The sequence below is a fragment of a genome, unplaced genomic scaffold, assembly GCF_019419815.1.
Source record: "Pyrus x bretschneideri cultivar Hongxiangsu unplaced genomic scaffold, Pyrus_bretschneideri_v1 Contig24, whole genome shotgun sequence".
NCBI classification, from domain to species: Eukaryota; Viridiplantae; Streptophyta; class Magnoliopsida; order Rosales; family Rosaceae; genus Pyrus; species Pyrus x bretschneideri.
In genome coordinates, this window is record NW_025999546.1 from 1541867 (window position 1) to 1563397 (window position 21531).

Here is a 21531-nt window from a genome sequence, read left to right on the forward strand (position 1 = left end):
CACAATTCCAATCTTTGTTTAACAGCTCACGGCAAGCCTCCAATTCACCAAGAGGATAGTTCTCACTCACACCTTGAAGAACTATATGGCCAATGAGAACAAAATTAGATTCCAATTTTACATGTATTTGTTTAATAATGAAAATTTTGGCTCACCATGTGGAAATTTTCTTAGGTTAGCTGATAATGTGAAAAAAATATTGTATGTTTCTTCATTTATAAAAATTAAAATCTTTAAGCTAACACACTCGGTAAAGGCTTCGTCCTTGTTCACCATCACGTGACATTTCTTGTCCAATACTGCATTATTATGTGTAAAGCATTCTTCATATGATAATGTATTATTAAATATGAATGACGTGTGATAATGACAGGTTATTAAAAAAAATTAAAAAAATATAAAAATTAAAAAAATTCTAGAAAAACGCTAACAATTACCGTCTTATTTGTTACAGAAAAATAAAATATGTTATAAATAATTATTTAATTGGTTGGATATTCAGGAGTCAAAAACTCATTAATTTATGAATGCATTATGAATTATTTGATTTATTAGATTTTGAATTTTAATGAACATTTTTTCATTCTCAACAATTCATGAAAGAATAAATTGAGAAAAAACTTATGAATATATTGACTACAAGAAAGACCTCACGATAGTCAATATGGAACCCCACCACCCATCAATGATGGTGTTCTTGGACAAATCATTATTCTAGATGGTGAAGATGTAATTGAATGTGAACTGATATTGAATTATTTCCACCGAAAAATAAAAAAAATTGCAAAAAAATTGAATAATTGTACAATAATTACCTTATGTAACACGGTCACTTTGTTTTCAATTGTGCGACTTGGTTCATGAGTGTCATGAGTTGGTGTTGACTGACTAATAGAGTCTCATTTTCACAAGTTCTTTTTGTGTGGCTTTCATGTCCATATTAATAACATGCATACGGTTTGTGCGAAAAGTCTATGCGAAACCCATTTTTCTAGCTACTTTCCACCCTGAGTTGTCAGTATTGGTGGCTCTTCCTTGGTTCCTTTGTCCTATTTTTTCTTTTACGGCTGTCATGATGAATGATAATAATATTTAAGGCTGTCCACCGTACATAAACATTACCGTTAAATCACGTTAATATTTTATAATTTTTTAATAAAAATAATAAGATAAAAAGTAAGCGTGTGAGAAAAGGAGAAAGAAGAGAATATGAATGAGAAGAGAGAGAATCCCACTTCGTATATTCTGGCGGCCAACTATGGAGACCTTTCACACCATGTTTTAGGTGTCAGCTAACTATAGAGGTTATTCACACCCTAAGTTCCTGGACAGCCAGCTATGGAGGACCTTCACTCCATGTTCCAAGTGTTAGCCATGTATGGAGGCGCGCCACCCCATGCTCCAAGTGTCAGCAATCTATGGAGGCCCTTCACTCCATAATTTCAGGTTTTAACCAGCTTTGGTGCTTCCAGTTTGGCAGAATTACGTATCAACCATTTGTACTGTGTGTAGCCACGTTAAAAGCTACCACCGGCTAAATGTTGAAGGAAAAGAAATCACATGATTTGATTGAGAGTGATTGTAGCTTCTGAAATTGTCAATTGTTGGGATAAAGTGATTGTGGGATGTAAATGTAATTAGCTTTATTATAGGTTCTATTTACTTAGAATAGCACATAGGTTTTGTATAAGATCTTACCTTGTGGGAAAGGAATCATTTTTGAATCCCTTCTTTCTAATCCACCAAATCAGAAGACTCGTACTATTGAAATTTGATCAAACGACTACAAATAAGGATCTACTTTAAAAGTTATAATAACTTCAGCCGTTAAATCAATTTTCAACGATATGAATTCCTTAATTTAGTGGATTACAAGGACCCTTTCCTATCATTTGTACCAATATTCAAATTAATGCAATGTACAAATTAACTTTTGGTGAAAAAAGAAAATTTTACATATATTTTTCATTAATTTTTTTTATGTAGTGTACTATATACTTAGCCACTAAGTCTAATTATCTTAGTTTAATTATATAAGATTATATCTTACAATGTAATTCTTATTAGCACTTTAAAAATCTTATTTTGAACTCTAAACTTTCTATAATTAGAAAGAAAATACATATGTGGGTAGTGTAGAATGAGATTTTTGAGTGTTAATAACAATTCTCATCTTACAATTCATAAGCCATATCTTTTTCTTACACTCTTTTTTTAATCACTTCTCGGACATATTTGTTTCAAGTTTGGTGTCGTTTAAATTTTAATACGTATTTTTCTTGGTAAACAAATGGGGCTAATACCTAACAAAGAGAAACTAAAGCAAAACATCACAAGGTATAGAGATTTTAGCAACATCTGACATCAAGAGATAACAAGAGGCAGGAGCTTGAGCGAAATAAACTGAACCAAGAGAATTCAAGTTAGCTAATTCCTCAACCACAAAATGCATCTCATCATAAATATGACCAAGTTCACAATTCCAATCTTTGTTTAACAGCTCACGGCATGCCTCCAATTCACCAAGAGGATGGTTCTCACTCGCACCTTGAAGAACTATATGGCCAATGAGAACAAAATTAGATTCCAATTTTACATGTTTTTGTTTAATAATGAAAAATTTTGGCTCACCATGTGAAAATTTTCTTAGGTTAGCTGATAATGTGAAAAAAATATTTTATGTTTCTTTATTTATAAAAATTTAAATCTTTAAGCTAGCACACTCGGTAAAGGCTCTGTCCTTGTTCACCATCACGTGACATTTCTTGTCCAATACTGCATTGTTATGTGTAATGTATTATTAAATATGAATGCCACGTAATAATGACTGGTTATTAAAAAAATATAAAAAAATTTATAAAAAAGAATTGTGCTGACCGTGCCGCATACGCTTAGGCAAGTGGTTATATTATTTGCTTTAAACTAGCCATCAAATTCGAGTCTACTAGAAATTGAGTTATTTATTTGAATAAAACTGATTTATTTTGTATTTATTTTTTGTTGAAGTAGGATTTTCTTTCATCTTTTTTTCTCTTCCTCTCACTCTCCTTCTATGTGAATGGTCACGATTAAGCCACGTCAACATCTTATATTAATTTTTTATAGCAAGAAAAAGACAAAATAAAAGAATATAAGAGGAGGGGATGAAAGGGGATGGAAAGAAGAGGGGAGAGAGTCCTAATCTTTTTGTTTGTTGACATGCATACTGCAAGAGGTCATTTTGATGGGAAACTTGGATGGGATAGTGATGGTAGCACCTCTTTCGGGTCAATGGTAGAGTCCACTTCACTTGGACTTCTTGAATCGTTCAACTAATAAAACACGTTGAAGCGAAAGCTCATGGAAAGTTAGGGAAGTCCTACTTTGAAGAAAATTCTTTGGTTTCCTTCTTTTCTTTTTTAAATAATAAAAACTATTATTAGCATTTTAAAATTTTAATTATACACTTTTCATAACAGGATTATTTCTTTTTATAAGAAAATATTATTGTTACTCTAATTCAACAATAGCTTCTAACTAATGTTTAGATTTCTTGCAGGCGGAGTTGTAATAGCTTCTAACTGAATGATAGGCATGTAATCATCACTTCTCTTGGCATTGAGCAAAAAAAACATTCGGGACAAATATTGGGATGATATATGGACTGTCTGATTTTAGCACTAATAATTTGAAACATATTCGTCTGTTGCTACAACACTCGAGTGACAAACGTTATAAAAGATATAACTAGATGAAACAACAAATTTGCTCATGGAGTCCAATAATGCCATAGACACAAAAAGATATAACTAAATGAAACGATAAATTTGCTTATGGCCAGGTTCAATATAGGAGAAGAACTTATATGGAACGAGTTCACTGCCATTTGCAAAGCCACGTAAAGAGTACCATGGCTTAAAGCCTAGGTAGCTTTTAATAAAATAAAAAATAAAAAAAAATTGCATGTAATTTTCATTAATTTTCAAATGTAGCGCACAATATATACTTGGCCACTAAGCGTAATTATTTAGTTTAATTATATATAAGATTATATATTACAATTCATTAACCATCTCTATTTCTTACACCCTTTTTCTCATCGCTTCGTGTACATATTTGCATCAAGTTTGGCCTTGTTTAAATTTTAGCATGTATTTGTTCTCATTAGATTCCAATTTTACATGTATTTGTTTAATAATGAAAATTTTTGGCTCACCATGTGAAAATTTTCTTAGATTAGCTGATAATGTGAAAAAAATATTGTATGTTTCTTCATTTATAAAAAATTAAATCTTTAAGCTAGCACACTCGGTAAAGGCTTCGTCCTTGTTCACCATCACGTGACATTTCTTGTCCAATACTGCATTATTATGTGTAAAGCATTCTTCATATGATAATGTATTATTAAATATGAATGCCGCGTGATAATGACAGGTTATTAAAAAAATTTTAAAAAAAAAATGTGCTAACCGTGCCGCATACGCTTAGGCAAGTGGTTCTATTATTTGCCTTGAACTAGCCATCAAATTCGAGTCTACTAGAAATTGAGTTATTTATTTGAATAAAAGGAAGAGGGGGTTTATTTTGTATTATTTTTTGTTGGAGTAGGATTCTCTTCTTTTTTTTTCTCTCTCTCTCTTTGTCTCTTCTCCTATTTGAACGGTCACGTTAACATCTTATATTAATTTTTTATAACAAGAAAAAGACAAAATAAAAAAATGTGAGAGGATGAGATGAAAATGGATGGGAAGAGAATCCTAGTCTTTTTTATTGACATGCATACTGTAAGGGGTCATTTTGATGGGAAACTTGGATGGGATAGTGATGGTAGCACCTCTTGCGGGTCAATGGTAGAGTCCACTTCACTTGGACTTCTTGAATGGTTCAACTAATAAACACGTTGAAGCGAAAGCTCATGGAAAGTTAGGGAAGTCCTACTTTCAAGAAAATTCTTTTTTTTTTTTTTTTTTAATAAAAACTATTATTAGCACTTTAAAATTTTAATTATACACTTTTCATAACAAGATTATTTCTTTTTATAAGAAACTATCATTGTTACTCTAATTCAGCAATAGCTTCTAACTCAATGTTTAGATTTCTCGCAGGCGGAGTTGTAATAGCTTCTAACTGAATGATAGGCATGTAATCATCACTTCTCTTGGCATTGAGCGAAAGAAACATTCGGGACAAATATTGGGATGATATATGGACTGTGACATCTCATATCGCCCAGAGGAGTGATCCTTATATGTACATTCTGATCCCTACCTAGCGCAAGGCCTTTTGAGAGCTCACTGGCTTCGAGTTCCATCGGAACTCCAAAGTTAAGCGAGTAGCGCGCGAGAGCACACCTAGGATTGGTGACCAATCGGGAAGTTCTCGTGTGAGTTACCAAAAACAGAACCGTAAAGGCATGGTCGGGGCCCAAAGCGGACAATATCGTGCTACGATGGTGGAGCGGGCCCGGGAAATGATCCGTCCCGGGCCGGGATGTGACATGGATTGTCTGATTTTAGCACCAATAATTTGAAACATATTCGTCTGTTTCTACAACACTCGGGTGACTAATGTTATAACATTGTTTAGGTGACTAATGTTATTAAAGATATAACTAAAGCAAACCAGGTTAAACACCCATAAGAGAAAACTAAAGCAAACCATCACAAAGTCTAGATATTCCAGCAATGTCCGACACTAAGATATGTTGACAAGAGGAAGGAGCTTGTTCGAATAAACTGGACCAAGAAAAAACGATAAACTCAAGTTAATTAGTCTGTTCATCAACCACAAAATTCAATTCATGATAAACATGACAGAGTTCACAATTTCAATCTCTCTCTAACAACTCACGACAAGCCTGTACTAATTCACCAAGAGGATGGTTTTCACTTGAACCTTGCAGAATCACATGAACAAGGAGAGCATAATCAAATTACAATTTTAACATGTATTTGTTTAATAATGGAAAATTTCTAGCATGCCCTGTGAAAACTTTCTTAGGCTGAAAAATATTGTATATTTCTTCGTTTATAAAAATTTAAATCTTTAAGTTAGTTCATCCGGTGAAAATTTAAATATTTATGTTTACATTTATGGTCAATTAGGTTATTTGCTTCTTGTGTAGGAGAAGTTTAACAAGGATAGTACGTGCCACTTTCGCATGAGGATGCATTACTATAGCACGTAACCCTTTTCACATGATAATGACCGGTTATTAAAAAAATAAAAAAAATAAAAAAATGTGCTGACCGTGCCGCAAACGCTTGGGCAAGTGGTTCTATTATTTGCCTCGAACTAGCCATCAAATTCGAGTCTACTAGAAATTGAGTTATTTATTTGAATAAAAGGAAAAAGGGGTTGCTGATTTATTTTGTATTTACTTTTTGCTGACATGCTGTATGGGGCCATTTTGATGGGAAACTTGGATGGGATATTAGAAAAGTTTTAGGCACCAACTTGAATGCCGCGTGATAATGACAAGTTATTAAAAAAAATTAGAAAAATAAAAAATAAAAAAAATGTGTTGACCGTGCCGCATACGCTTAGGCAAGTGGTTCTATTATTTGCCTTGAACTAGCCATCAAATTCGAGTCTACTAGAAATTGAGTTATTTATTTGAATAAAAGGAAGAGGGGGTTTATTTTGTATTTATATTTTGTTGGAGTAGGGTTCTCTTCTCTTTTTTCTTTCTTTACCTCTCCTCCTATTTGAACGGTCACGTGAACATCTTATATTAATTTTTTATAATAAAAAAAAAGATAAAATAAAAAAATGTGAGAGAATAAGACGAAAAAGGATGAGAAGAGAATCCTAGTCTTTTTTGATGACATGCATGTAAGGGGTCATTTTGATGGGAAACTTGGATGGGATAGTCATGGTAGCACCTCTTGCGGGTCAATGGTAGAGTCCACTTCACTTGGACTTCTTGAATGGTTCAACTAATAAACACGTTGAAGCGAAAGCTCATGGAAAGTTAGGCAAGTCCTACTTTGAAGAAAATTCTTTTTTTTTTTTTAATAAAAAACTATTATTCACACTTTAAAATTTTAATTGTACACTTTTCATAACAGGATTATTTCTTTTTATAAGAAACTATCATTGTTACTCTAATTCAGCAATAGCTTCTCACTCAATGTTTAGATTTCTCGCAGGCGGAGTTGTAATAGCTTCTTAATGAATGATAGGCATGTAATCATCACATCTCTTGGCATTGAGCGAAAGAAACATTCGGGACAAATATTGGGATGATATATGGACTGTCTGATTTTAGCACCAATAATTTGAAACATATTCGTCTGTTTCTACAACACTCGGGTGACTAATGTTATAACATTGTTTAGGTGACTAATGTTATTAAAGATATAACTAAAGCAAACAAGGTTAAACACTCATAAGAGAAAACTAAAGCAAACCATCACAAAGTCTAGATATTCCAGCAGTGTCCGACACTAAGATATGTCGACAAGAGGTAGTAGCTTGTTCGAATAAACTGGACCAAGAAAATACGACAAACTCAAGTTAATTAGTCTGTTCATCAACGACAAAATTCAATTCATGATAAACATGACAGAGTTCACAATTTCAATCTCTCTCTAACAACTCACGACAAGCCTGTACTAATTCACCGAGAGGATGGTTTTCACTCGCACCTTGCAGAATCACATGAACAAGGAGAGCATAATCAAATTACAATTTTAACATGTATTTGTTTAATAATGGAAAATTTCTAGCATGCCCTGTGAAAACTTTCTTAGGCTGAAAAATATTGTATATTTCTTCGTTTATAAAAATTTAAATCTTTAAGTTAGTTCATCTGGTGAAAATTTAAATATTTATGTTTACATTTATGGTCAATTAGGCTATTTGCTTTTTGTGTAGGAGAAGTTTAAGTACGTTCCACTTTCGCATGAGGATGCATCACTACAACACGTAACCCTTTCACATGATAATGACCGGTTATTAAAAAAAAATAAAAAAAAAGTGTTGACCGTGCCGCAAACGCTTGGGCAAGTGGTTCTATTATTTGCCTCGAACTAGCCATCAAATTTAGGTCTACTAGAAATTGAATTATTTATTTGATTAAAAGGAAAAAGGGTTGCTGATTTATTTTGTATTTACTTTTTGCTGACATGCTGTATGGGGCCATTTTGATGGGAAACTTGGATGGGATATTAGAAAGGTTTTACACACTAACTTGCGGAACCCCTACGACCGGTCTATAAAAAAACCTCTCTCACAACCTCACTCTCACGCTAATATCGAAGAGTGCAGAACAAAACACAATGGGATTCCGCCGGTGCTTGTTTGTTTCCAATATGTGTTATACACTTTCAAAAGTTGTGTTGCTTCATCTCGTGGTTGTTAGCTCATCAGTTTCCTCATTGCAGCAATCTTGTCATGACGAGGAGAGGTCTGCCTTGCTGCAATTCAAGGAAAGCTTCATCATTAACAGATCTGCCTCGTATTCTGATGATGCTTATCCAAAGATTTTGCAATGGAAACTAGCTGAGGGACGAAACGTCAGCTGCTGTGCATGGGATGGCATTGTGTGTGATGAGAGGACGGGTCATGTTATTGGCCTTGATCTTAGTAGCAGCTGTCTCCTGGGCTCTATCAACTCCAACAGCAGCCTTTTCCGGCTTGTTCATCTTCAAGTGCTGAACCTTGCTGACAACAACTTCAATTCCTCTCGAATTCCTACTAGCATTGGGAATTTCCCTGGGCTCATGCATCTTAATCTCTCTAGTTCTTCCTTTTCTGGCCAAATCCCTTCCCAAATTTCACAGCTGGCCAACTTGTCGTCCCTTGATTTGTCTTCCAACGATGGTCTAACTGGTCATTTTCCTGAATTTAATACAAGCAGTACTCTCACTTCACTGTATCTTAGCTGGACTAGCTTATTCGGAAATTTGCCTTCTTCAATCGAAAAGCTTGATTTATTAAACACGCTGGAATTGGCACACTGCAAGTTCTCGGGTTTGGTTCCATCTTCACTTGGTAATCTTAGGCAGCTCATACATTTAGACCTTTCAGGAAATAACTTTAGCGGTCCAGTCCCTAGTTCATTGGCAAACCTCACCCAACTGAAGGAGCTCCGTCTTGAAGCGAATGCTTTTAGTGGCTCCATTCCCTCCGCTCTCGGTAGTCTCAACAAGCTCGAAGTCCTGTCACTTGTCCAGAATTATTTTAGCGGTTACATCCCGGCTTCACTAGGAAATCTCACCCACCTCACAGAACTTTCTTTGTTTTTTAATCAGTTAACCGGTCCAATTCCTTCTCTAGCAAACCTCACCCACCTCACATACCTTAATCTGTTTTCGAATCAGTTAACCGGTTCAATTCCTTCTCTAGGAAACCTCATCCACCTCACAGCACTTGATTTGTCTTCGAATCAGTTAACCGGTTCAATTCCTTCTCTAGGAAATCTCACCCACCTCACAGGACTTTCTCTGAATTCGAATCAGTTAACCGGTCCAATTCCTTCTCTAGGAAACCTCACCCACCTCACAGGACTTTCTCTGTATTCGAATCAGTTAACCGGTCCAATTCCTTCTCTAGGAAACCTCATCCACCTCACAGAACTTCCTCTGTCTTCCAATCAGTTAACCGGTCCAATTCCTTCTCTAGAAAATCTCACCCAACTCACATACCTTTATCTGTCTTCGAATCAGTTAACTGGTCCATTACCTAATTCCTTATCCAATCTCATCAATCTCGAGGTATTTGATGCATCTGATAATAATCTGACTGGTACAGTGGAGTTCCGCATGATGTTTCATAAGTTACAAGGGCTCACCGATTTACAATTATCTCGTAACAATTTGAAAATTTTCACAGAAACAGAAAGTACGAATGCAAGCCTACTTCCAAAGTTAGAATTTCTGGGATTGAGTTCGTGCAACATAAGAGAGTTCCCAAGTTTCCTGCAGTATCAAGAAACATTGGTGATCTTGGACCTTTCCTCCAACAATTTGCATGAAGTACCAAAATGGATGTTGAACACTAGCACAGAGACTTTGGCGGAGATGGACATTTCTGACAACTTCCTTTCAAGCATTGTCCAGCCTTCAGATGCCTTTCCTTGGGTTAACCTACAAGTTTTAGTGCTCAAGAATAACAATCTAAATGGAGCAATTTCACCATTGATCTGCAATCTGACTTCTCTTCAGTTCCTTGACCTCTCCAACAACAATATGAGTGGAATGCTTCCTCCCTGTCTCGGAAACTTCAGCGATGGTCTGCTAGGTTTATATCTTGGAAACAACTCTTTCAGCGGCTTTCTTCCTGAAATATACACCAGCACAAGCAGTCTGAGGGTGATTGATGTTAGTCATAACCAATTGCGAGGGAAACTACCAAGGTCGTTGGGGAACTGCACGACACTTGAGTTTATTGATCTGTCATACAATAAATTCAGCGATGTTTTTCCCTTTTGGTTGGGAGCTCTTCCGGAGTTAAAAGTTTTGAAAATGCACCAGAACGCGTTCTACGGTCTGATGGAGGAACCTCATCAGGACAATGTTGAATATTTCCCTGAGTTGCGAATTCTGGATCTATCTTTTAATAGTTTCAGAGGCAAATTTCCATCTCAAAAGATCTTTTCCGGGAATGTCATGAGGGGTGTCACTCGAAACCAGTCAACATATATGAACGTAAACACAACTTTCGATGCTAATCGCAGTGTTTATATATTATTTGAGGAATATTACTCAATCACGATAACTAGCAAAGGTGTGGAGAGATATTATCCGAAGATTCAAGAAGCCCTTGTAGCGATTGACATCTCAAGCAACAAATTTGAAGGGAGGATTCCTGAATTTATTGGGAACCTAAAGGGGCTGATATCATTCAATATATCTGGTAACCTCCTAACTGGTCCCATCCCATCATCTTTCGGGAATTTAATGTGGCTTGAATCACTGGACCTTTCACAAAACAAGCTTTCAGGACAAATCCCTCAAAGCCTCGCGCAGCTTACATTCCTTGGAACATTCGTTGTCTCTAACAACAGCTTGACAGGTCCAATACCGCATGGAACCCAACTTATTTCAATGGGTAGCAGTTCATATGAAGGAAACCCTGGATTGTGTGGAGATCCTTTGCCAAAGAAATGCGGAGATCCTCAGGCTCCTCGCCTGTCGCCTTCAAAAACCGAAGAAAATGATTCAGGCTCGTTTGAATTTGATTGGAAATTTGTTTTGGCTGGTCTCGGAAGTGGGTTGGTGGTGGGAGTTGTTCTTTCTGATGTGGTGATCACAAGGAAGCGTGAATGGTTTGTTGAGATTGTTAAAACCATCAAGCTGATGATAGGAAATTCATAAGTGCGCTATAAGGTTATGCATTTGGTGTTGTTTTTTGCTTGTTTTATATTATTTCTTTGTACTCCTTTTTAATGTTATGTCTTCCTTTTGTATTATGGTGTATTAGTTCCATAAAAGGTACTGTAAGATGAAGTGAAACTGGTACCGGGCAGAATCGTTTGCTATGTATGGAATAATAGAACAAGAATTCATAATTCTATCGAAAGTAAACCCAAATTTAACAACAGATAGATATTAGAAACAGTTTTAACTGCCAAAAACACAGCAACTCACATATGAAATATCTCAGTTATCTAATATGTAGTAGATGCAATCCAAGGTTCAAACAATCATACATGAAGTTCGTTCACACAACAATAAATAAGGGTCCATAAAAACAAAATTCACACACAAGTTTGTGCCCGAAAACCCCTATTTAACTGGGTAAAAAACCGAAAGAATTTCCAGGAGCAAGTTCATACAGAGTCATACGCATACACTGGCTCAAATCCTAAATCTTTGTCTAAAGGAGCAACTCGTACTTTTGCTCAACTTTGAAATTCTTCAAGCCTAGGAAATGAGTAGCAATAGTGCCCGCGCGATGCTGCGGATTTTAAAACTATATAAAACATGCAGAAAATTCTAAATACACACGATATGCAATACAATTTATATACATACAGAAATCTATTTACAACGATATGAATTGGCAGTTCTATTGCCATCGTTCTAATATTCACATCTTTTACAAATTTACATACAAAAGATAATATTTGATGTGTATTTACATACTATTTACACACAAAAGATTGGGTAGATAGTCCCTATTGATATCCTCATGAAATAGGCAGATAATCAGCTTATTTTACCCAATCATAACCAAACTCTGTGGTTGCAACTGACTTTAAGTTGTTAATGGAACAAAGTACCTGGAGTCGAAGATAAACCTGGTGAATGTAGAAATCTTCAAGCCCTAAACAAATTGGCCTTGCTTTTTGCAACAAAACAATCCTTTTATGACAGAAAATTACAGGAAAAACTTTTAGAAGTGGAAATAAAATTAAGTCAAATGATTAGGGAACCAGAAATTTACTGGACCATTCACAGAAATAAAATTTAAATTAAAAAAAAAAAATTTCTCAAATACATAGAGCATGACAATTTTAAACATACAAAAGCGAAACAAAATCATCGGAGCAAATAATAACATGAAATTGAAAACTTATTAACAATTTATTAAGCATATATAGGTACACCCAACAGATAATCTTATTTAATCACACCATTTTAATTTATCAAACTGATTATTTAATACTGTCACGCACAACAATATTTTACCATAATGAACTCTTACAAAACTCTCTCATCCCAGTCGCATTTTTTGTTAAAATTTTGTTTGCTTTACTTCCATCCATAAGTTTAATATCTTTTCACTGTTTTTCAAATCTTGACGAAACTATGAAGACACAAACAACAGCACTCAACTCCTTTTTCAACCCTGTATCCAATTACACAAATAAGAATGCAGCATTTTTATTAAAGCATGTAATTCTCCTCTTCCTATATTCTTCCCCTTTCTCTAACCAAATAAAAATTTCCAAAACTATATACGAATTTTTTTATAAAAAAACAATACATAATTCAAGCAAACAAAGAAAAAAAAACGAAAACTCTTTTGTGAGATTGTATTACTTTGTTAGCAACCAGCAGCAAAATGTTTCATCTTCTCACCAATTAATAAGTCGGTAAACAAATGACTAAACTTTCTTAATCACAAAAGGCTAAAAGCTAAAACCAAAAATCACTCACCTTAATGATAAAAGCACTTTGAACAGTCGCATCATGTCATTGTTTAGAAACTGAAAATCTGTAAAGTGTTAACATTTAAACATATATCAAAAATGGCATCATCACTGGGATTAATTCTTTAAGAAAATCGATGACAACTATAACATAAACATCCAAACACCAAATAAAATGCAGAAACATGGCAACCCATAACATAAACTGAATTCCAGATGAATTGAAAACAATATTACAACAAAAAACTCCAAACATAAAAAAATCCCAAACCAATTGAAAAAAAATAACCAAAACCAAAACAGACCAACTCAGGGTCATTGACACCATTATTTCAAGAAAGCTTCCCAATACTGAAGAAGCGACACTTCTCCCTTGCCTTGGAGCAGTCTTTTACTTTCAGCTTCAACCAATGAGTATATTCAACCAATAACCGAGTTTGGAAATATACAAAATAGATAATAATTTTCCTGAATTAAACTCAAATCATATATATATGAATTTTTTTTTAAATCATGTATAATCCAAATTCCAGTCCCAAAAACCAACCATAATTTTAAAAACTACAAACATGCAAAACCCAAATCAAATCTTCAAGTCATTTCAGATTTTATCAATAACTCACCAACCCAATACACACAAAAGAGTAAATTACCTGAGATCGCGGCTGCTCAAGTAGTTTCTAACGACATACAGATGGTGCAACAGCGCATACACATACGGAGACGGAGAGGGAGAGAGAAGTGGGTTCGACTGTTTGAGGATTAATGACGAACATGTGGTGAGCGCTCTAACGTCGGCAGATTGGGAGGCGTGGAGGTGCCTCATGCCTTTTAAGTTTCAAGGTTTTTACTATGGAATCGAAGCAAAACCCAGATCAGATTCTAAGTGGGTTTATCAAAAATAATAATCTATTCAGGAATTAATACTGAAAATAAATCAGAAATTAACACTGAAAATAAATTAAGAATCCAAAAAAATTGAAATTTTCATACCTCTAAGTTTCTGGGTTTTACTGTGGAATCCAATTGAGAACCACCTAAAAAACGAAATCACATACGCTAAAAAAATGCAAAAATCACCCGAACACGTTAGACTACGCAAGCAAAAAACAGATTTCAATCAAATTGAAAAGGCAGAAATCTGTAGCCCCTCCACCGTTCATGAATCGAGCAATTTTCTGGAAGAAAAACGAAGGTGAATAATCGGACAGAGAAACTTGCAAAGGGTGGACACCAAGATAGAGAAACTTGCAAGTGGTTGTTATAAAGATAGAGATGTTATGAAAGCTATATTCATGTACAGAAGTTCACAATATTAAAATCGTTCAAATACGAAAAATATTCATGTTCATATCAGAAGCTTGGCACCACACATCTGCTCAGTGTTTATGATTTTTCCTGGTCAATCTTTTGGTCTTGCTTGTTTGGGAATGACCATCTTTTTCTTGGTCATCATGTTATTTTTTGCTTTGTCCAGAATTTTTCTCTTGCTATATATTAAGAATTGGAATCAGAAAGAATTGAATATAAAAAAAACTAAATTTTTTCAATCTATCTAACTAATGAATTGATGGAAGAGTGAAAAAGAGAAACAAAAAAAGGCCATTATTCAATTATATGGAGAATTACTTGATACGTACAAAAGGTTTGAAAATTAAACTAACATTAAAAAAAAAAAAAGAGATGAGATGGAGTGGAGTGGAAATCACATACCAACATCAAGCTTAAAATTGTAGTGCTCATTTGTAGTGCTATCTGCAATTAGTCCTATCAGGAGCTTCTGCACTGGTTGATGTCTTGGTCTTTTCCTTAGCTGTATGTACATTGTAGACTTGGGTAGATGAGAAGCAGAAGAAAATAAAAATATAAGTTAAAGTTACAACTTAACTATCTATGTTGATTCATGTCCAACACACAATAAGAATAGCGAATCATTTTTCATCTTGTGCACTGGTTTGTCATTGTCACTCAAATTCACATATTCATTTACTCCGAATTTCTTAGTTATGGCCAGGGAAAGAATGTTTAAGCAAAAATATGTTTCTATGTTTTCCCACTAAACTACCTGTTAAACCAAACCTAAACGTCATAAAAAATAAAAAATAAAAGATAAATACCTTCATCAAACCTCTTGGGCTTCAAGTCCACCGACTCCACCCAATACTCTGGCACCTCAGAAATTTTTCCACCTTTAGTAGCCTAGATCATCCATGTATCAGTATAAATACGGAAAAAAAAAGTAAATGCAATTTATTAGAACAAAGAATTTGGGATCAACAAAGTTTGTCCAAACTTACAGCGAGGCCAATAAACAACTGAGGATAATTTTTCGTTTTGCTACATTGAGAGGGGAACCCAAACCTGAAAGTAAAAAAACAAAATATTCAGTAATAATGCAAACGATTCAATATGTAGTATCAGTTGAGGATGCATAATTCAAGGCTCTAAAGCATTGAGTACAACACCAAACCTGTTGGTATGGCACAACTAAGGATGCAAACTTTGTCCAACTGAGCAAGGGGCTTGATTTTGGAAAGACGGCCAGAATGAACAACAATGTATTCACTCGAAGTAAATGTGCCTGGAAAACTCTACTCATAGTTTACAAATCTGCAATTCTCAAAGCTTAATCATATAAAATCATATATATATATATATATATATATATATATTATGTATATTATATGTATGTAGTAGATATTATTGCAGACCTTCGGCAGAAGTAGAGTTCAATATGATAAACTGAGGTATATTTGACCTTTATCCTCATTTCCATGGCCTTAGGTGGAGCAACCTTCACCCTCTCCATCACCAACAGCTTCCCTGCTTCCCATGCAACCGCTGTTGCAAAATCTACAACACAGAAATCCCAAATTGAGGAGTATTAAATCTCTATAAAGACATGAACAATGGACCTAGCGGGCAAAGAAGCTGATTGGTGTTCATAAAAAAGATATTTTAGTTTTAATTACTTGATATCATGAATAAAATAAGGATAGATTGTGTTTACCCATTTTTTTGTGCAGGAAAGAAGGCTGGTTTAGCATGATTTGGGAATGACCATTTTTCTGGCAATTTTATACGATGTGATCAAATTTTTGCACGTTTGTCTTTTGGAATGTACATCAGATAAAATTTTGATCGACCATATGAAAAAGATAATGTTTTAGTATGGTGTAAATACAAAATTACAGGTGTGTATTAGTTGGGATAGCAAAAGCTTTACAAATGAGATTATAATTGAGGGTTAAACTGCTCAGTCATCATATGCATTCACAGAATGTAGACTGATTGGTATGTTTAAGCAGTAACGACAACACTTTTGGTTTAGGATAGTTAGCAATATGTGTAGTACATGTATGACTCTAATTGTCTCTTAATTATTAACTATTATAAGACTAAAATCTCTTCTTAAGCTTGTAAAGAAGCTTGAGTTTAAATTGATTTTTCTAATTCGAACAAAACTCTACTCAGATACTTCAAATAATGGAAATCATACAAAAAGCAATGATGATTGATTTTTCTAGTTAGTACATGAAATCGTGTATTGTTAATAAGTTAAACATATGAGAGATAATTTTATCAAAATAAATAAAAGATAGTGGAAGAATGGTGTACCTTCAAATGAATGATGATTGGAGGCCATGCTATACAGAAAAGCTGGTTATGCTGTAAAACAACAATAAGCAGGAATAAATTTGTATGCATCTAATTGTTTTCAGAACTGGAAAAGTCAGGAATATTGCTAACTACTTGCTGGGAGAATTTTTTAGGTGTTTTTGTTTAAAACTGGCTCTACAAACATGCATCAAATAAAGTACATAATTCTACAAATAAAGAGCACGTATGTAATTTATCAATCTGCCCAGTTTTCATAGATTTCATAATTTATCAACCTACAAACATGCTCTTCATAAACCGACGATGGCAAGATGAGAACAAAACGCTGGCCAACAAAGGGTTCGTCACCGGAGAAGACCGGAAACAAAACGCCCAATAAAATCAAACAAAGGGTTGCACACCGGAGAAGACCCGAAACCAAATCCAAAATAAAATTAAAGTCAGGATCTCTTCTAACGACTATTCTGCGAAGAAAGAGCAAAGATTTGGCAGCAAAAGAGGGAACGATGAAGAGGGAGAAAATCGCACAGCAAGGAAGGTAAAAACAAAGAGGAAAGGTAAAGTAGAAAAACAAAGATGAAAGACGCGTGACCGGGAAGGGCAAAAGAGACGTTTTACTGTGTAAAAAAGGAAACACTAGCGATCCAAAGGAGAAACTCCAGGGCATTTCCGCCCTTTCACTGTTCAGAACAGTGAAAAACAGTGCCTACGAAACTGGGTTTTAGTATATGTATAATTTGATAAATAAAAGAACATTATTTTAATCCCTAAATAAGATAATTTTTGCAATAATACGTAAGATTAAAAACTAAAAATAGTCCTCCATGTCACATTTAGTCTTTTTTTATTTTTTTTATAAATTCGACAAACTTACAAATTCAATTTGGGAAGATCCGGAGGTTGGATTTTCAATTTGTAAATTTCTAAGGTTCTCAAATGATACCTACAACAACATATGGTAATTGATAATGATCGAACAGTCAGATCTTCGTCTACTACAAAGGTAAATAATCTACAATTTCCTTCAATCCGGAAAATCCGTATATCGGATTTCCGATCCGTAGATTCCTAAGGTCCTTAACTAATACGTACAATAACATACTAAAATTTTTTGGATTGGAAGAGGCCACATCACCTTTGCTATGAGGCCACAAACATGACCTTCCTTGAGAAATAGGCTGCCCTACGTATGTAAGGACTCAAAACTATTGTAATACACACACAAATCTCAATACACCATAGTGGATGTAGCTCGATTACAGGTGAACCAACCTATCTCTTAGGATATGATTCATCTGACCTGTTTCAACTACTTGTGTCCACACAAGTTCTTTGATGACTAACCATTTTCTAGCATCAATAGCAATAGCTAAAAGTTTTTGTTTTTTTTTTTCACTTTAAAAGATTTTCTTTTTGCTCTTGAATAACTTATGTCACGCTATATTATAATTAATGATTTATATATGAAAGCATCTTAAAACTGTAGGAGTTCTTATTTACAAAAGCTTAGGGAGTTTTGTGGAAAAAACAATGAATGTGAGGGGTTATGTGAAATCTATGTGATTAACTATTAGAAATTTGTGGAGAATTTTTTAAAGATATAATCCATTTTGGGATGAAATTTTCACGGACTGGGCTCCATGGAAACAATATGAAACTTCAAGGGGTATTTTTATAAACCTCAAGGGATTTGTGTGAACACGGAAAGGGTAATGGTAAGAGACTAAATTTGTAGACAAAATTTTAGAAACTAAATGACATAGAAGTTGATGATTGGTTGATTTATTACTTAAGCGTTAATAAATGTACTCATTCCTATTGGTGACATATCATTTAGTTTTCAAATTTAGTCTTTCTAACATTACTCGCAGAGAAAACATCAAGGGATGCTAGTGTTATCAAATAAAAATTGTGAGGTATAGTTAGGGTTAATATTGTCACAAACCTGCCATTTTACGCTATGGAGATGATTTGTGGACTAAAGTTTCAGCGCATATCTAGTGAGACAAGCTTATTCTTTTGGTAATTTGATCCAACGGCTAAAATTATTATAAATTTTAAAGTGAGCTCCTATTTGTAACTGTTTGGTCAAATGATGCGAGAATTACTTGACACTCAAATTAAACCCTCATTTGACAATTGTAGTAGAATGGATAAGTGAGGGATCGTTCTAGACCGGGGATTAGGAGGGCTTGCTAAAACCTTCTAAACTGACTTAAAAACATAAAAACACAATATAAAACACTATTTAATGCTCGAAGAAAGCAAAACTAAAAATAAGAAAGATTAAGACTAAGACTTCAACGAAATAGGGGGGAATTGGATTTGGACGAATTTAAACTAAAACGTAAAAACAATATAAAACGTTAAACTAGACTTAAAGAATGTGAAACTAAACGTTAAAACACTAAGACAAACCAAAAGAATCAAAATGCTTTAAAAACACAAACTAAATTGATTTCTAACTATATTGCACATTAAAGCAAAAGGGGGATTGAGGTTTGATGAAAATTGAAATAACGAAACAAGAATGTAATTGATGAAATAAGATGGTTGGTGAATTAGCTAGAGGTTCTTTCTCCACACATGATATTTATGCATATGAATCAATTTCCAGTTATTCCTTCATTGAATTATGAACGACAATGCCCCAAATTAACCGTGACATCACTAGTTAACCCTTAGATTTTCCTTATATTATTGGATTGGATGGCATCATTCGACAACCCAAAACATTCTCAAAAGTTCCCTACATGTCATCATAATAGAGATACAATCGAAGATCATTAAGAATAATGAAAACCATAAGCATTGACAAAGCACTTGCAACTATGACATCATGTTACTCATGCTAAGAATTAAACTTAACGCGATCGTGACAAGCGACCTTCACTACTTTCAAGTATACGTTAGTAACGATTATGTGAAACCTTCTTAAACTTTAGCCACATATTCATGCATGATAATTAAGTGTCGACCCTTAATCAACAAACACAAATAAGTTAATCATCAAATAGTTAAGCCAATTGCATTCACGAATCAAGAGTTCATAACCGGAATTCATCAATTCATATTACATAAATAATCATGGTATTGAAATCACCCCTAGCCAAAAAGGGTTTAGTTCCTCATAACTTTGAAATCAAAGAAACACCTAAACATTCCAACAACTCAAACTTGAATTGTATGAACGTTTAGGCACTCTTCTCTTCCATTCCTCATATTACAAAACAAAGAGAATTGAATTTAAACATTGAAATCAAAGAAACGCGTAAACATTCCAACAACTCAAACTTGAATTGTATGAACGTTTAGGCCCTCTTATCTTCCTCTTTATTGTGGCACAAGGACTAAGGGATGTTGTTGGTGTGTTGAATGGATTGGGGGATTATGGAAATGGATGAGGAGTGGTGGAGAAAATGGAAGATAGAAAGAAAACCCACGGCTAGGAGAGGGAATGGAAGTGTTTGTGGTGTGGTGTGGTGTTGTGTATGAAATGAGATGATTTTTGAATGAATGAATGCAAGGGTATTTATAGGAGGAGTGGAGATGTATATGGCTATTTGTTTAAGGTGTTTGTGGTTGCAATGATGAAGAATTGCATGTGGAAATAAAAGGGAAAATGTGGTGAAATGATGAAGTAGGAAGGTGGAAATGCATGTGAGATGTTGGAAAGGAAATGGGAATATGAGTAGGCCATGGCATGGGAGTTGTTTTGTTGGTGTAAATGTGCCATGGTTGCAATGATGAAGAATAAAGGGTGCATGTGGGGTGGAAGTGATGAATGCAAAGTGAATGAATAATGAAATGAGTTAAAGAGGGAGAATGTGGTGAAATGATGAAGTAGGAAGGTGGAAATGCATGTGACTTGTTTGTGGAATAAAGAATGAATGGTGGAATGATGAAGTGAATGCATGTGGAATTAAAGAGGGAGAATGTGGTGAAATGATGAAGTAGGAAGGTGGAAATGCATGTGAGATGTTGGAAAGAGGTGGGTGTGCATGTGAGTTGAAATGCATATGTTTAAATGGTTGAAATGTGTAGATAATTATGAGTATGATAAGTGAACTTTGTATGGTTATGATAAGTGAATGGTGAATGATATGTTAAGTGATAAATGAATGATATGTGGTGAGTGATAAGTGAATGGAAGTGATAAGTGATAAGTGATAAGTGTATGTTATGATAAGTGAATGGTTTGATAAGTGATAAATGAATGATATGTGGTGATAAATGAATGATATGTGGTGAGTGATAAGTGAATGGAAGTGATAAGTGATAAATGTATGATATGATAATTGAATGATATGTTAAGTGAATGATATGATAAGTGAATGCTTTAAGTGTTTAAAAATAGGGAACAAAACCCTTCCTTGCATGGCAAGGAACGGAGACACAAGGAAACACACGACAATGTCCTAAGGTTGCAAGGAATGTTGTTTTTGTGTTCTAAAATGCGTAGGAGTTTTCAATGATGCTTAAACATGAGGTCTTTTAGGATTTAACTTTCCTACTTCAAGCCTTTAATTTCGTCCATCCTCTTGGCTCCAAGCATATGATATCCATTCCAATCTCTAATTTGCTCCAAAATGCTCCAAAATGCATCCTTTTGCATACCTTGCCCTTAGAACCTGAAAACACACAAAAGAAGCATAAAGGACTAAAATAACTAGAGAAACATAACGTAAATGCACGAGAACAAGCCATTTAAGTCGCATGAATATGCTCCTATCAAATACCCCCACACTTATCTTTTGCTAGTCCTCGAGCAAAACAGAAAGAAAAACAAAACAACACGAAACGAAACAAAACAAGTAAAACACAACCTA

General features: G+C 34.5%; 1 protein-coding gene and 1 long non-coding RNA gene across 11 annotated transcripts; one reads left to right on the top strand and one right to left on the bottom strand.

Moving 5' to 3' along the window:
- Positions 1–8261: 8261 nt before the first annotated feature.
- Positions 8262–11501, top strand: LOC103929524 (receptor-like protein 19). The gene has a single exon (XM_009338733.3). The coding sequence runs from the start codon at positions 8262–8264 to the stop codon at positions 11298–11300; it is 3039 nt and encodes a 1012-aa protein (XP_009337008.3). The 3' UTR covers positions 11301–11501.
- Positions 11502–11937: 436 nt separating this feature from the next.
- On the bottom strand, positions 11938–17254 carry LOC103929504. Of its 10 annotated transcripts, none has more exons than XR_007259160.1 (12): positions 16982–17254; positions 16700–16750; positions 16092–16149; positions 15793–15934; positions 15552–15662; positions 15379–15442; positions 15199–15280; positions 14795–14894; positions 14075–14571; positions 13735–13931; positions 13089–13146; positions 11938–12290 (listed from the first exon to the last, which is right to left on the bottom strand). It is a non-coding gene; the product is annotated as an uncharacterized LOC103929504 (long non-coding RNA). The 10 variants fall into 10 exon arrangements; XR_007259159.1 differs by having other exon boundaries at positions 16978–17254; XR_007259158.1 differs by having other exon boundaries at positions 16700–17254.
- Positions 17255–21531: the final 4277 nt, after the last annotated feature.